This window comes from Onychomys torridus, chromosome 1 (assembly GCF_903995425.1).
Source record: "Onychomys torridus chromosome 1, mOncTor1.1, whole genome shotgun sequence".
NCBI classification, from domain to species: Eukaryota; Metazoa; Chordata; class Mammalia; order Rodentia; family Cricetidae; genus Onychomys; species Onychomys torridus.
The window spans coordinates 160,808,927-160,821,430 of record NC_050443.1 but is presented as its reverse complement, the minus strand read 5'-3'; the positions used below and the strand labels follow the sequence as shown (position 1 = coordinate 160,821,430).

General features: G+C 49.9%; 1 protein-coding gene across 2 annotated transcripts in view; it reads left to right on the top strand.

Moving 5' to 3' along the window:
• Crtac1 (cartilage acidic protein 1) overlaps positions 1–12,504 on the top strand; it is a 140,712-nt gene that overhangs the window by 109,429 nt on the left and 18,779 nt on the right. The window contains exons 6-7 of one of the 2 annotated variants that reach the window (XM_036169680.1): positions 6,702–6,836; positions 10,681–10,826. In XM_036169680.1, coding sequence (XP_036025573.1) covers positions 6,702–6,836; positions 10,681–10,826 — 281 coding nt within the window. The remainder of the gene's footprint in view (positions 1–6,701; positions 6,837–10,680; positions 10,827–12,504) is intronic. The other variant, XM_036169688.1, reaches the window with a different exon arrangement.

Below are 12,504 nucleotides of genomic sequence, written 5' to 3'. Positions count from 1 at the left end.
GCTGAAATGCTGCTCTCAGGGGACTGAGGGCCCCTAAAGGGCATCTGAACCAGGGCTGCCAGGACTGAGTATAGCAGTGGAGAGCCTGCTTCCCCTTGCTGTGACTCCCTGAACACTCCAAGCCCTAACCTCTCCACCTACGAGAGAGACCTCTAGGAGCCAGGAAGTGCTGGGAGCTGAGATGTGTGGGAACCATGAGGAACAGGCTCCATCCTGTAGACAACGTGGCATAGGAGAGAGAGAGAAGTAGAGCGAAGTCCTGTGGTATTCTCCAGGCACTTTGACCCAGCCAACTAGCAGAGAGGCTAAAGGGAGTAGGCTGCCATTTGCAGACCCCACCTGTATCATGCCTGCCTAGATACCATAGAAAACAATGACCTCTCCCAACATAGATTCTACCTTCACTGTGTTCTGGCAGAGCTAAAGAACTCAGGGAACACCTATGGTCTCACACACACTCACATCTGCCCTGTGGCTCTGAGAGAGTGGCACCAGGGCCCTCTCCTGGGCATCTCCTGGGAGCCCACCCACCTGTCATGGAGGCATGAAGGCTGTGTCTTCAGGCCTGGATACCACATAGACATCTTCATTCCCACCCCAGATGGAGTCCAGCTTTCTGTCACCCTTTCCTCTGCACACAGCCTCACTCAGGCCCTCCCCTTTCCCCGAGACCTCTGCATTCAGGCCTTGCCCTTTGAGGGAGCATCTGCCTAGGCTGCAAGGTGGTGATTAAAGAAGCCTTAAAGGAAATTTGGAAAGAAAATGAAGGGGGATTTATGATGTTGGGTGGAGAGTTCTGCTGTTGGCTGGGAGCAGTGTGGAACAAAGCGGAGGGCAGATCTGATTTATAGGAAGTCATTATTGGAGGAGACGGAGAGGCCCAAAGCCCAGCTGAGCCCTTCTGGCAGATTCCCATCAGTAGTGTGGCTGGTGGCTCCGGGTGGGGGCGGAGGAGCCTCCCAGGTTCCCAGGTGGGTACCAGCCTTCTTGCAGTTGCTCAGCCAGATCTAGCAGCTAAGGACCAGTCAAGGCTAGAGTGACAGGTACCACAGCCAGGTCCAGGAGCCCCAGAGGGGTCCCCAAAGGAGTTCCCGAGGTTCAGGATGCAGGAGGACCGTTTCCCAGAGGTGTCAGATGCATTTGATGGTTATCAGAGGGGTCTATCCTTGTTTTGAAGTGAATAGATGTGTGATGGCCTAAAACTTTGATTTTTACGTGAATTTTTCTCAGCTGTCTCCAGAGATTTTAACGAGATAACACTGGCGGCCACACCCCTGAGGTGCCAGTATAATCCCCTCCCTATTGAAAGGGGGACCTGAGCAGAAGTATCAGAGAAGCAAGCAGAGGAGAGAGCATGAGGGTTTGAGTTGGAACCCTAATACCTGCCAACTGTAATTGCTCCTACGTGAGCCTCAGCTTGCTCACCTGGAAAATGGAGGGAATTTGGGGGACACTAAAAAGGTATTAGCCAAAATAAACAACATTTTCATTACATTGGACAAGAGCACTCAAGAGTTCTACTGTACACTGTGGTGACCATGGTTAATACCAATACATTGTATTCCTGCATGACTCTAAGTGTTCACAGAATTAAAATAATTAATATGTGAGATGCATATGTTAATTAGCTCACTTTAACCATTTCATGGCATACACATCCTTCAAAACATGTTGTATGCGATAAACATATGCAATTTCTTATTCCTCAGTTAAGTGGTGGTGGTGATGAGACACACCTCCAGGTGTCATGACTCTTAACGTGAGATGCGTGTGCCCATGCCCAGCACACAGGAGGGGCCACCAGACTCTTCCTTCTAGTCCTTTACCCACTCTGGCCTCACACAGCTTCTGCATGGCCCCTCTATGCTGGGTGGACACAAGAGGAAATGCTCTTCTTCCCACAGCCTCTGGTGGCCCATTTGGAAAGCTTCAAGGAACCAGGGGTTGGAGAGACCTGAGCTGAGTGTCCTTGCCTGACAGTACCAGCTCCCACACAGTCTCACAGTCGAGCTTTGCCTGGCATCAGCAGGCTCACCACACCAACCCAGCCTCAGCACTTCCATCTGGAACTACGCAGGAAATAAACTTAGAAAGGAGAACCCCATTTTCACCATCCTACCTGCCACCCCCTTCTCCAACTCATGCCGCCCATCCCTTCACCTCACACATTCTCCAGAATCTTAGGCCATCTCTTTCACAATATGTTCTTGGATGTTCTTGGTGGCCTATGAACCTTGGTGTCCATGAGAACCCTGTTTCTACAAGATTCCAGTAGGAGAACGTCACGGGCCCATGCCCTTTCAATGAAGAGCCCCTGAGCCTCCACTGCAGTGGGATGATGGGCAGGGAACTGCTTCCAACATGTTTATCCTTGGTCCAGTTTGGAGGATGCTTGATCTGTTGAAAAGCAAAGACTTAAAGATCATCTCATCACCCCTTTCCTTCGTTTTGCAGTACAGGGGTGTGATACCTAGAGGTCCAAAGTTCCTGAAGCCAGAGAGAGGGAATGGCCCAGGAAAGAACTCAGGAGACCCTTTCTCAGAAACTGGATCCCAGTCTGCTGCTTCATCCCTGGGTCAGTAGCCCATAGTTGGAGCAGTTCAGAGTGTGTGGTCCATCCACAGCCTCTGCCTCCCCTCCCCATCTGGGCCCTGAGAGCTGGGAGACGGACCCCTGCATCAGCACCACACTGGAGACTGCACTGTCCAAGGACAGGAGTCAGAGGTCTGGAGGTGTGGGTACTGAGACTAGCCAAGGCTTCCCCACAGGGGGTGAGTCCAGTGAGCAGGCAGGGAAGCCTGAAATGTGGCAAAAGGAAGTGGGGACTTCAGAGGGTCATTTCCCCTGGAACCCCCAACCTCTCTGACAGACTTGTCAAAGAGGCACATGTCCTTGGGAAGGAAGGGGAGACGGAATCATTCAAAGCCCCACAGCATAACAAAGGGGCCTTTGAAGCTTGAAGTGCTGGGCAAAAATAAAGTGATATTATTCACTCAGCAGGTGGTAAATAGTCCCAGCTAATGACTGTGTGGCACCTGACATTTTCCAAGATACCTTCCAAAATTCATCCCACTTAATATTTATGACACCCCTGAGAAGGAGCTATTATTATTACCAGTTTATTTCATAGATGAGAAAACAGAAGCCTAGAAAGGTTAAGTGATATGCCCAAGGTCACACAGCTCAAGCTTGGACTTGCGGATCACCAGTCCTGAGGGCTGGCATTCCACCCCTGCAGCTTCATCTGGGGAAGTGTGTGTCTGTGAGAGAGGGTGCTGGCTTCAGCAGCAAAGAATTCATTGACAAGGGTGAAGTCGACTTCATCAGGATGTCCCTAACCGTCCTTTGGATAACCCTGTATGGTGTGGTTTATGCTGAACCTAGGCAGAGGAGGGGAGTGTGGGTGTCCTAAAGCAGGAAGAAAAGGAGAGACGGGTCCTGGGAGAATTTCTGCTGTTCCCTTTGTCACTGGCCAAGAGGAGGCACAGAAGGGCAGTTTTGACGGGAGGTTTCCGTTGGTTTCAAGAGTTCCCTTGTGGCATCAGCGAGCTGTGCAGCACCTGGCTGCCCTGCCTTAGACCCCAGTTTGGATACTACCCTAAGGTTTCTGGAGATGAGCCCCCAAAGGCTGGCTCCCTGACTGTGGACTCACCTGCTCCCCAACTGTGTGGCCAACTTGCCAAGAAGGAGTTGTGGGTAACATCTCTGTTATGGTCCGGTTGCTATGGCAATAAATTGCTGCTAATTAGTAGTGTGGTTACCATGGCAATTTTCTAGTAATTACAGGTTACAAATGGTGCAAGGCTTCAACCCAACCCAATTAGTTAATTAGAAAGATTTAGAAATTTGTCCAAAAGGGAAATAACCTGCTTTGTAGAAAATGAAGGGAATGTGTCACAGCTTGGGAGCCAGAGGCAGAGAGGAAATTGGAGTATGCCACAGAGAGAGAAAAAGACTGAGTTGCATGGTGGCAAGTCCTGAATCCTACCTGGAAATTCCTGGAGGCCCTCACCTAGACGGGAGTCTGGCAGTGACCAGGGCAGGGATACAAAAGCCCAACAGGTATTATAGCAAGAGTAACGAAAGTGGTAACGTCGTTATGGGCCCCTGCCCTAGCTCCATTCTAGAACAAAGCCCCATAACTTATCAGGGAGCATCTCCCAGGGTGAAGTCACTTCACAAACCCCTGGATCCATCCAGAAATGAGTGGCCGAGGGCCTGGCCATTAACACATGGCTCTGCCAGAACTATCATTTACTTGAGAACTCCAGCCCAGTTTTCTCTTGTCACATTGCCTAGTTCCTTAGAGCAATATGCCTCATCCTTTAGTGAACATACAAGCCACACAGTGGGCTCGTCAGCATGCAGAACTCAGGGGAGCCTGAGATTTTGAATTTCTGATTGTGGGGCTGGTCCACAGGCCTGGTTGCACAGCAAGGCTGTAGGCTTCTCAAAACCTCCATCACTCTTGCCTCACTTTTTAAAATAGACTTCTGAAGACTCCATATTTATCATACACAACATGATGTTCTGAAATATATATGTCTTGTGGAATAGCTGGCCTGAACTAACATGAATTATTTTCCACTTGGGATAAGGTCACTTACAACCCACCATCTTAACCAGCAAGAGCAGCATGCAGTTATTACCTGTACTCACCATACTGTACAATAGTCTCTCTCCCACACTTAGACCCCCTGTTCAGCTCTTCCTTTGCCATTGTCATCCCTTCCCCGTGCCCCTCTTCACCCAGACCCTGGCAACCCCACTCTATATCCTGCTTCTGTAGTTTGGCTCTCTAGATTCCACACCTCAGGGAACCCCTGCTTATCTGTCTCATCTCCATTTGGCATGTTGTCCCCCCGGCTCACCTGTGTGGCCACACATGACAGGACTTTTTCCTTTTGTAAGGCTGGATAGCATTTCATTGTGAAAGCGTACCACATTTTCTTTATTCGGTCTTCTGATGGACACCTAGCGTGGTTTCAGATTGGCGCTCATGAACAGTGCTTGAGTGGACCCAGAAGTTCAGACGTCCCGAACCTACTGGCTTCATTTTCCTTGGAGGTGTTGCCCAGCGGCAAAATTGATGGGTTATATGTTAGTTCTATTTTTTATTTTTCTGAGGGTACACCATACTGCTTTGTGGTGTACTGATTTATATTCCCTCCAAGCGTGTCTAGGGGTTCATTTCCCCTCCCTCCTGTTGGACATTTGTAATCCATTGTCCTTTCTCACTCATCTGATTGTTATAAAGACTGAAAAGGGCAAGTCAGAAAATCCCCATTTAACAGCAGAAGAAACTGACGTTTGACGGGTAACAAGTTGTCTATAGTGCAGCATCTCGTGAGAATCTCCGCCCACTCCTTACACAGCTTTTTCAACAGTTTCCCGGCATCCAGGGGCTGCGGCTGGTAAGGTTTCCCAGGTGCGAGTGGGTTTTCTTGGAAGCAAGTGAGGATCAGCAAGCAAATGCCATAGTTGAAGCACTCTGGTTTGAGATGCATTAAGGTTGGACTTCTTGGTGCCTCTGGTTCAGGATGCATTAAGGTTGGACTTCTTCTTATCAGGAGCTCAAAATAGACATTAGTCCTCAAAGTCTAATGGAGAGCTGGATTGGTTTGTGTCTTTTTAAAAAATGTAAGCCTGGTGGTGGTGGCACACACCTTCAATCCCAACACTCAGGAGGTAGAGGCAGGAGGATCTCTGTGAGTTTGAGGCCAGCCTTGTCTACAGAGGAAGTTCCAGGACAGCCAGGGCTATACAGAGAAACCTTTGCCTTAAGATATATATATATATATGCTATTGGATAATCTTGTCTCAAAATGCAAAAGCAAGACTTGTTTCTACAAGCCAAACAAAGAAAAAGCTAACTACCATCTCTCTTCTTTCCCTGGTCCGTCCTGATGCAGCTAGTCGGTATGACCTTCTCCACTTTTTCAGAACTCAAACTAACTTATACACATGTCTATTCTGAAATACCAAGAATTTTCCCACCTTTTTTTAATAAATGTAAGATCACACAGTACTGTTACTTGCCAAGCTGCTTTAAAAAAAAAAAAAAAACAATCTCAGGCACTCCTCCAAATCAATACATATGGATCTACATAGTCCTTTTAGTAGCTGCAGAATGATCCACCATACGGATGCACCATAATCCATTCAGCCAGTTCACTACCAAAGGACAAAATTGCTTAGTATATCAACCAAAGCCAGAAAGCATCCTTGGGCCTACAGCTGGGACCCACAGCCTGTCAGAGCCTACCGGCAGACTGACTTCCTAAGATTCTTAACCCAAGATCACATGTACAGGTTTTGACGGGGTTATCTGGGACTTGAAGTGGGACTGAGGCCCTGCTGAGGGTGCTATAACTTGACTGTGCTTGCAGGGATAGAACTGGGTTTAGGGATGTTGTGATTCAGCTGGTATGTGTGGTGACCATACCCTGAGTTCCTGGGGCATGGAATGAAGCTCTTGGCACAAAGCGATCCCACCCAGCTCTTCTCCAGCCTTGGTGCCATCAGAGTTATGGAGACTGGGAGCCAAGGTCTATCTCAGGGAAGCATTCCAAAGTTCAGATCCCTCAGGCTCTTCTAATTGTTTCCTTAAAGCAATTTATCTGGGTCCTGAGCAGTCCAGTCCTCCAGGCGGGGCTTGGCTGGGCACTAGACACTCACTGTGGGTGCACCTCTTCTCCTAGCGGGCCGGGGTGTCAGCGTGGGCCCCATTCTCAGCAACAGTGCCTCAGATATCTTCTGTGACAACGAGAATGGACCCAACTTCCTCTTCCACAATCAAGGCAATGGGACATTTGTGGATGCTGCAGCTAGTGCTGGTGAGTAAGTGTGGACCTTTCCTGTGTCCTGGAGGTCCTGGGCCTAACGGACTGTGGATTCCTCTGCCACCCTCAAGCCACAGGGGTGTTTGCTGACCAGGCAGGGAGGCTCCTGCCCCTAGCATGCCCTGTGCCCACAGATGGCATTGGCCTGTGAACCTCTGAGTCTGATTTTGTTTCCTAGCACAATCCTCCAGGCTCTCTCCCCAACTTGGTCTCTCCCCATTTATCTTCCTTTTTTTTTTTAACCTTTCACATGTGTGCACATGTGTGGATGTGTGTGCACTGTGGCACTCAACTGGAGGTCTGAGGACAACTTGCAAAAGCCAGGCCTCTCCTTCTACCATGTGGTTCTTGGGGCTTGAACTCAGGTCTCTGGGTGGCCCAGCCTCTGGTTCCTGGTCATCCAGGCAGTGTTGGACATGGGCTCCCTTTTGTGGCATGGGCCTCAAATTACACCAGTCATCGCTTAAACTAGTTCTCTTGTTTTAGGGGGGCTGTTTTGTTTTTGTTTTGTTTGAGGTGGTTGGTTGGATTTTTGTTATTGGTTTGGTTTGGTTTGGTTTTTCGAGACAGGGTTTCTCTGTATAGCCCTGGCTGTCCTGGAACTGGATCTATAGTCCAGGCTGGTCTCGGAGACCCACCTGCCTCTGCCTCCCAAGTGCTGGGTTAAAGGTGTGAGCCACCAACAATCATGTCAAGAAGTTTTGCTAAGTTTCCAGCTAGTGCCAAGAGCCGGAAATGCTGATCTGAGTAAGGCTAGGACCACCCCACACGTAGGAAAGGAGCTAACACTCTAGAAACACACGTCTACATGAGCAGCTATAATCAGGAGCAGGATAAAATACAAATCCAACAATCACCATGGCTTCCAACTCTGCTCCCCTTCCTGCCTGTGACTATCTCCCATCAACCTCAGGACCTTGCATGTACCATTCCTTTTGCTGGACTGCCCTCCCTCTTCTCTGTTGAACTTCCATGCACCCTTCAACATTCTGTCCAGCATCACCTCTGAGAAGCATTTTCTTTCTTCCTCTGGTTCCACTGCCCCTGGCATGTACCTCTCACTCAGGTTCCTACATTGCCCTCATGACTGGTCTGTATGCTCTACAAGGACTGAGACCTTGTACTGTCCTCTCTTGGCATCCAGGTGATGACAGAATGGATACTGTCTAAAAAGGTTTGTGGATGTGGTATGTGCTCTTCAGCCCCTTCCTCATCCTCCATTTCCTCCCATCTTAAGAATGAATGACAGTTTCAATGCACCTTCTCCTTGGAGCACAGGCAAGAGGTGACTGAGGAGCTGAACCCATAGATCTTAGGTCCCACCAGCTCTGCAGACAGCAGCATCTAAGCCCCCAAGCATGAGCACATCCCTTTTCTCCGATGCAAGAGTGTCTCGCCCTCCACCTTTCTGCTCAGGAGTCTCCACACCCCAGCTGGTTACCCATCACTCCGCATCCTTGCCCCAGGGTCTCTCCTTCTCTGGCATAATAGGGTGTGGTCCTCTGGCCTGCCCTCTGAGCCCACTGCCTGCTTGGGCTGTAGTTGGCAGCAGCCAGTTTCGCTGCTGAGAAATCACAGAATGCAGGGAAGGAGGAAGCACAGAAAACTGAGAGCATTTGATATGGTGTTAAGGAGATGGAAGCAAGGGGAGCGAACAAGTTGGAGTGGGGGAACGTACCAGGCAGGAGGAGATGCGAGGTGCGAGGCCCATAATTGAAAGTCAAAGCGATTGCAGGGGTTTAACAAGACATGTCAAGGGGGCATTCATCACCCAAACAGATGCCGCTGTGAAGTGCAGCCTGGCACTGCTTAGTCCCGTGGAAAGGAACCGGCTCCTTGTCAAGGTGCCTACAGATAGGAGGGAAATGGACCAGCTCAGCAGGCCACCGACCCAACGCTTAGGCAAGGGAGTTTGCAGAGAATTAATGGGATATCAGCCTCAGGGTTTGGGGGCTGTCACCAGTCCCTTCAGCCCCACCCTCTCCTACTGAGTCTCTGCCTTGTCTTCCATCACTGTTCAGCCCCTGACCTCTCCCCTCCGTGAGAACACCTCACCTCCAAGGTTCTCAGAGCCCCCAGCCTGCCTTCTCAGGATCACCCTGCTTGCAGCAGCCCTGGAGTCTGCCCACCACCTACCTCTAGTCTGTTGTTCTATGACCCTATCCTCAGGGCAACCTGCAGCTGTTTGTCCTTTCAAAGTGTCATCTTAGCTCTGCACCTGGGCAGAGTGGGCAGATCTGCCTCTATACCATGTCTCCAGCCTGTGCCTGCGCCATTCCCCCCTAGAATGGGCTCCTTGGTGGACGGTGAATCCCTTCCTGTTCTCAGGCCCGCTGTGGGTTCTCTGTCATGGTTGCTCTGTTTCCTCTGCTGTCACTAACATCCCCAGTTTGCCTGCTGTCAAATTATTTATGTCTCTTCATTCATTCAGCAAGTACTTACTGAGTGCTCTCATGCAGCTGCAGACACCAAGGTAGCTGCGGCACACAGGAAGCACGGGGGGTGTGCTGACCTCAGGAGAGTGGAGCAGGTGGAGGGACCAGACCCCAAGCAAGGAGACCCCCAAAGGCCAGCACCAGGAAGGGGAAGATTAGAAAGATAAGGAGGGCGGGTGGGAGGGACTGCTTTAGGAGGCTGCATTTTTTTGTCTTTTTTATTAATCCTTTTAGTGTAGAAAAATGAGTTTTATTGTGACGTCTTCATACGTGTATCATTATGCCTTGTTCTCAGTCACCTCCACACTGCCCTCCCTCATCATCCTTGCTGCCCCCACTTCCCTTTCCAAATCATCCCTTCCCTTTCGTGTCACAGACACTCCGTTGCCTTTCTTATTCACGTCCCCCTCTTCCTTAGGTCTCTTCCTTCAGAAGCCTCTTTCAGCTTTTAGGTCAGGTTTTGTGTATATGTGTGTCTGTGTGTGTGTGTGTGTGTGTGTGTGTGTGTGTGTGTATTTAAACCTGGAGTCCACATACTCAAGAAAAATGAGCCAGGTGGTGGCGGTGCACGCCTTTAATCCCAGCACTCAGGAGGCAGAGGCCAGCATGGTCTACAAAGTGAGTTCCAGGACAGCCAGAGCTACACAGAAAACCTGTCTCAGCATGGTCTACAAAGTGAGTTCCAGGACAGCCAGAGCTACACAGAAAACCTGTCTCAAAACAAACAAACAAACAAGCAAGCACAAAAAAACAAAAAACAAAAACAAAAAAACATTTAACGTTTGTTTTCCTGAACATGGCTTATTTTGTGGACCAATTTATATGCACAGGTCATGGAAGGCTTCCTTAAAAGAGTTAAGTTTCCAGGGGCCAGGGAGGCATCTGGAGAAGAGACACCAGCTAAAACAAATATCTGGAATATAGGAAGAACTTGGTTCACATAAGGGATGAAAGGACTGTGGTGACCAGGGGTCAGTAAGTCAAGGAAACAGTAAAACCAAACAAAGACGAGATAAGGACACAGTAAGCCAGAGCCTACGATCCCTGGGCCGAAATTTGAACTTGACCTGAAGTACTGGTGAACCCTTGAGGAAGTTAAGCAAGAGGGATGAAATCAACTTAATGTCTCCCTGTGGCCATATGATAGTGGTGGAAAAGGCTTTGGTCCCCCAGAACACCGATCACTCTCCTCCTAGACCATCCCTGAGCTGAGTCCAGGCAGCGTGGAAGGGAATGGCTGTGCCCCTTCTTGCCCACATGAAAACATCTGAATTCAACTGTGCCTCCCCATCTTCTCAGAAGAACAGGGACTGTATGAGCGTCACCTTCTCTTGCTGCCAGAGGTGAATGCTTAGGGAACATGCAAGGGATAGCACCCTGAAGCTCTTGCCTCTCCTCCCCAGGTGTGGATGACCCTCAGCAGCATGGGAGAGGTGTGGCCCTGGCAGACTTCAACCGTGACGGCAAAGTGGACATTGTCTATGGCAACTGGAATGGCCCACACCGCCTCTACCTGCAGATGAGTGCTCACGGGAAGGTCCGATTTAGGGTAAGAACAGCCAGGTGCTGCACAGTGGTTAGGCAGACCGTGAAATGGAGACCTGCCTTGTGACTCCTGCTAAGTCCTTGGGCCTTGAGCCTCTCCAGAGCCAAGGGTGGGGTCCCAAGGAAGGTGACATGCAGGGGGCAAAGACACCAGCCTCGGCCATGTGCAAGGCTCTCGGGCCCTGAGCAGAAAACAAGTGGCCGCAGAGTAAGAGACGTCTCCAAGGCAGCCCGCAGGAACTCTTGTCAGGGAAAGTTATTCTTTAGCAACTACTGTCCTTTGGGACTCCCGGGACATCCCACCTGTAGCTGCTAACTGGCTTTCCAGCTGAGGGCCAGGGAGAAATGATGGGAGAGGAGAGAAGTTGAGGCCAAGGATCTCCCAGCTTGTGCCTAAGGTCAAATAAAGGCTAGGCTAACCATACACACACCGTAGTCCCCCGCTGTCCGCAGAATGTAATGACAAGTCTTCTCCCGGAGGGCTGCTGGTGTCAGTGACAAGCTTGAGTTTGGGACTTTCTCAGCAGATGATAGAGTATGGATCTGATGAAGCTGATGTCAAGGAGCCAGATTACTCTTGAAGTACTTAGGACTTGGTAAATACTAATAATATTATAATAATAAATGGGAAATGAAAGGTTGTGGTATTCTCAGCTTTGTGAACACAGAATTATCCAAAATTCCCAAAGTCTGTGTGACTGTGAAGAGACCTCAACCGCAGATGACTCCCGTCCCTGCTGAGACTCCAGGCCATCTGGAGAGGATGCTAGCCTTGAACTCGGGATATTGAGCCTGGAGTTCTGAGTGAATTCCTCCTTTATCTAGCATTCTATCCCAGACTCACAGAAGAAATGATTTGCCCTCCCTGTCCCAGGATATTTGACAATGTCTGGGAACATTTTGAATTGTCCTGACTGGGAAGGACAAAAGCCAGCAAGATTGCTGCAGATGCCCCACAATACACAGGGCAGTCTGCACTATAAAGTATCGCCTTTCTACATGATAGTATAAAGGCTCCAGATGTCCTGTGCTGAGGTTAGAAAACATGCTGGCCTTCTGAGGCCCCTGCACAGAGCTCACAGCACAATAACAATAATAACAAATGTCCCATTTATCACATGCCACCCACGTGCCAGGATCCCTGATAAGAGCTTTACATAGATTATCTCGAAGCCCAGGCATGCAGAGGGGCAACCCCACGGGGGCTGTGTAAGTTTCCATTTTTACAGGATCGATGGAGCAGTAATGAGTTAGAGATCCTCAGGTCTCCCTGTTCCCCCGGTCTGAAGAACCTGCTCAGCCCACCCTGACCAGCCAGCCAGGCTCTTAATCAACCTCATTACAGTGCTGATGAGGACTGTCACCCTCTCCTGACTCCAGGAGGAAGCATCTCTGCAGCTGAGCCAAGAAAGCTCCTTCCTATGGTTCCAAAGCAGGCTGCAAAAGGAGAGGAGAGCAGGGCCTGGCCCAAGGGCAGGGCCTGGCCCAAGGGCAGGGCCTGGCCCAAGGACAGGGACTCCCAAAGAACCAGCTCAACCCAACCCAGCTCTCTTCACCTAGGCAATGGGATTTGGACAGCGCTGAGTGTCTTCAAGGGACAACCTACACACAATGGGAGTATTCTGCTCAGAAACAAAAGACCATCTGCACAGCTCTTCTTCCATTTCAGAGGCAAATCCCAC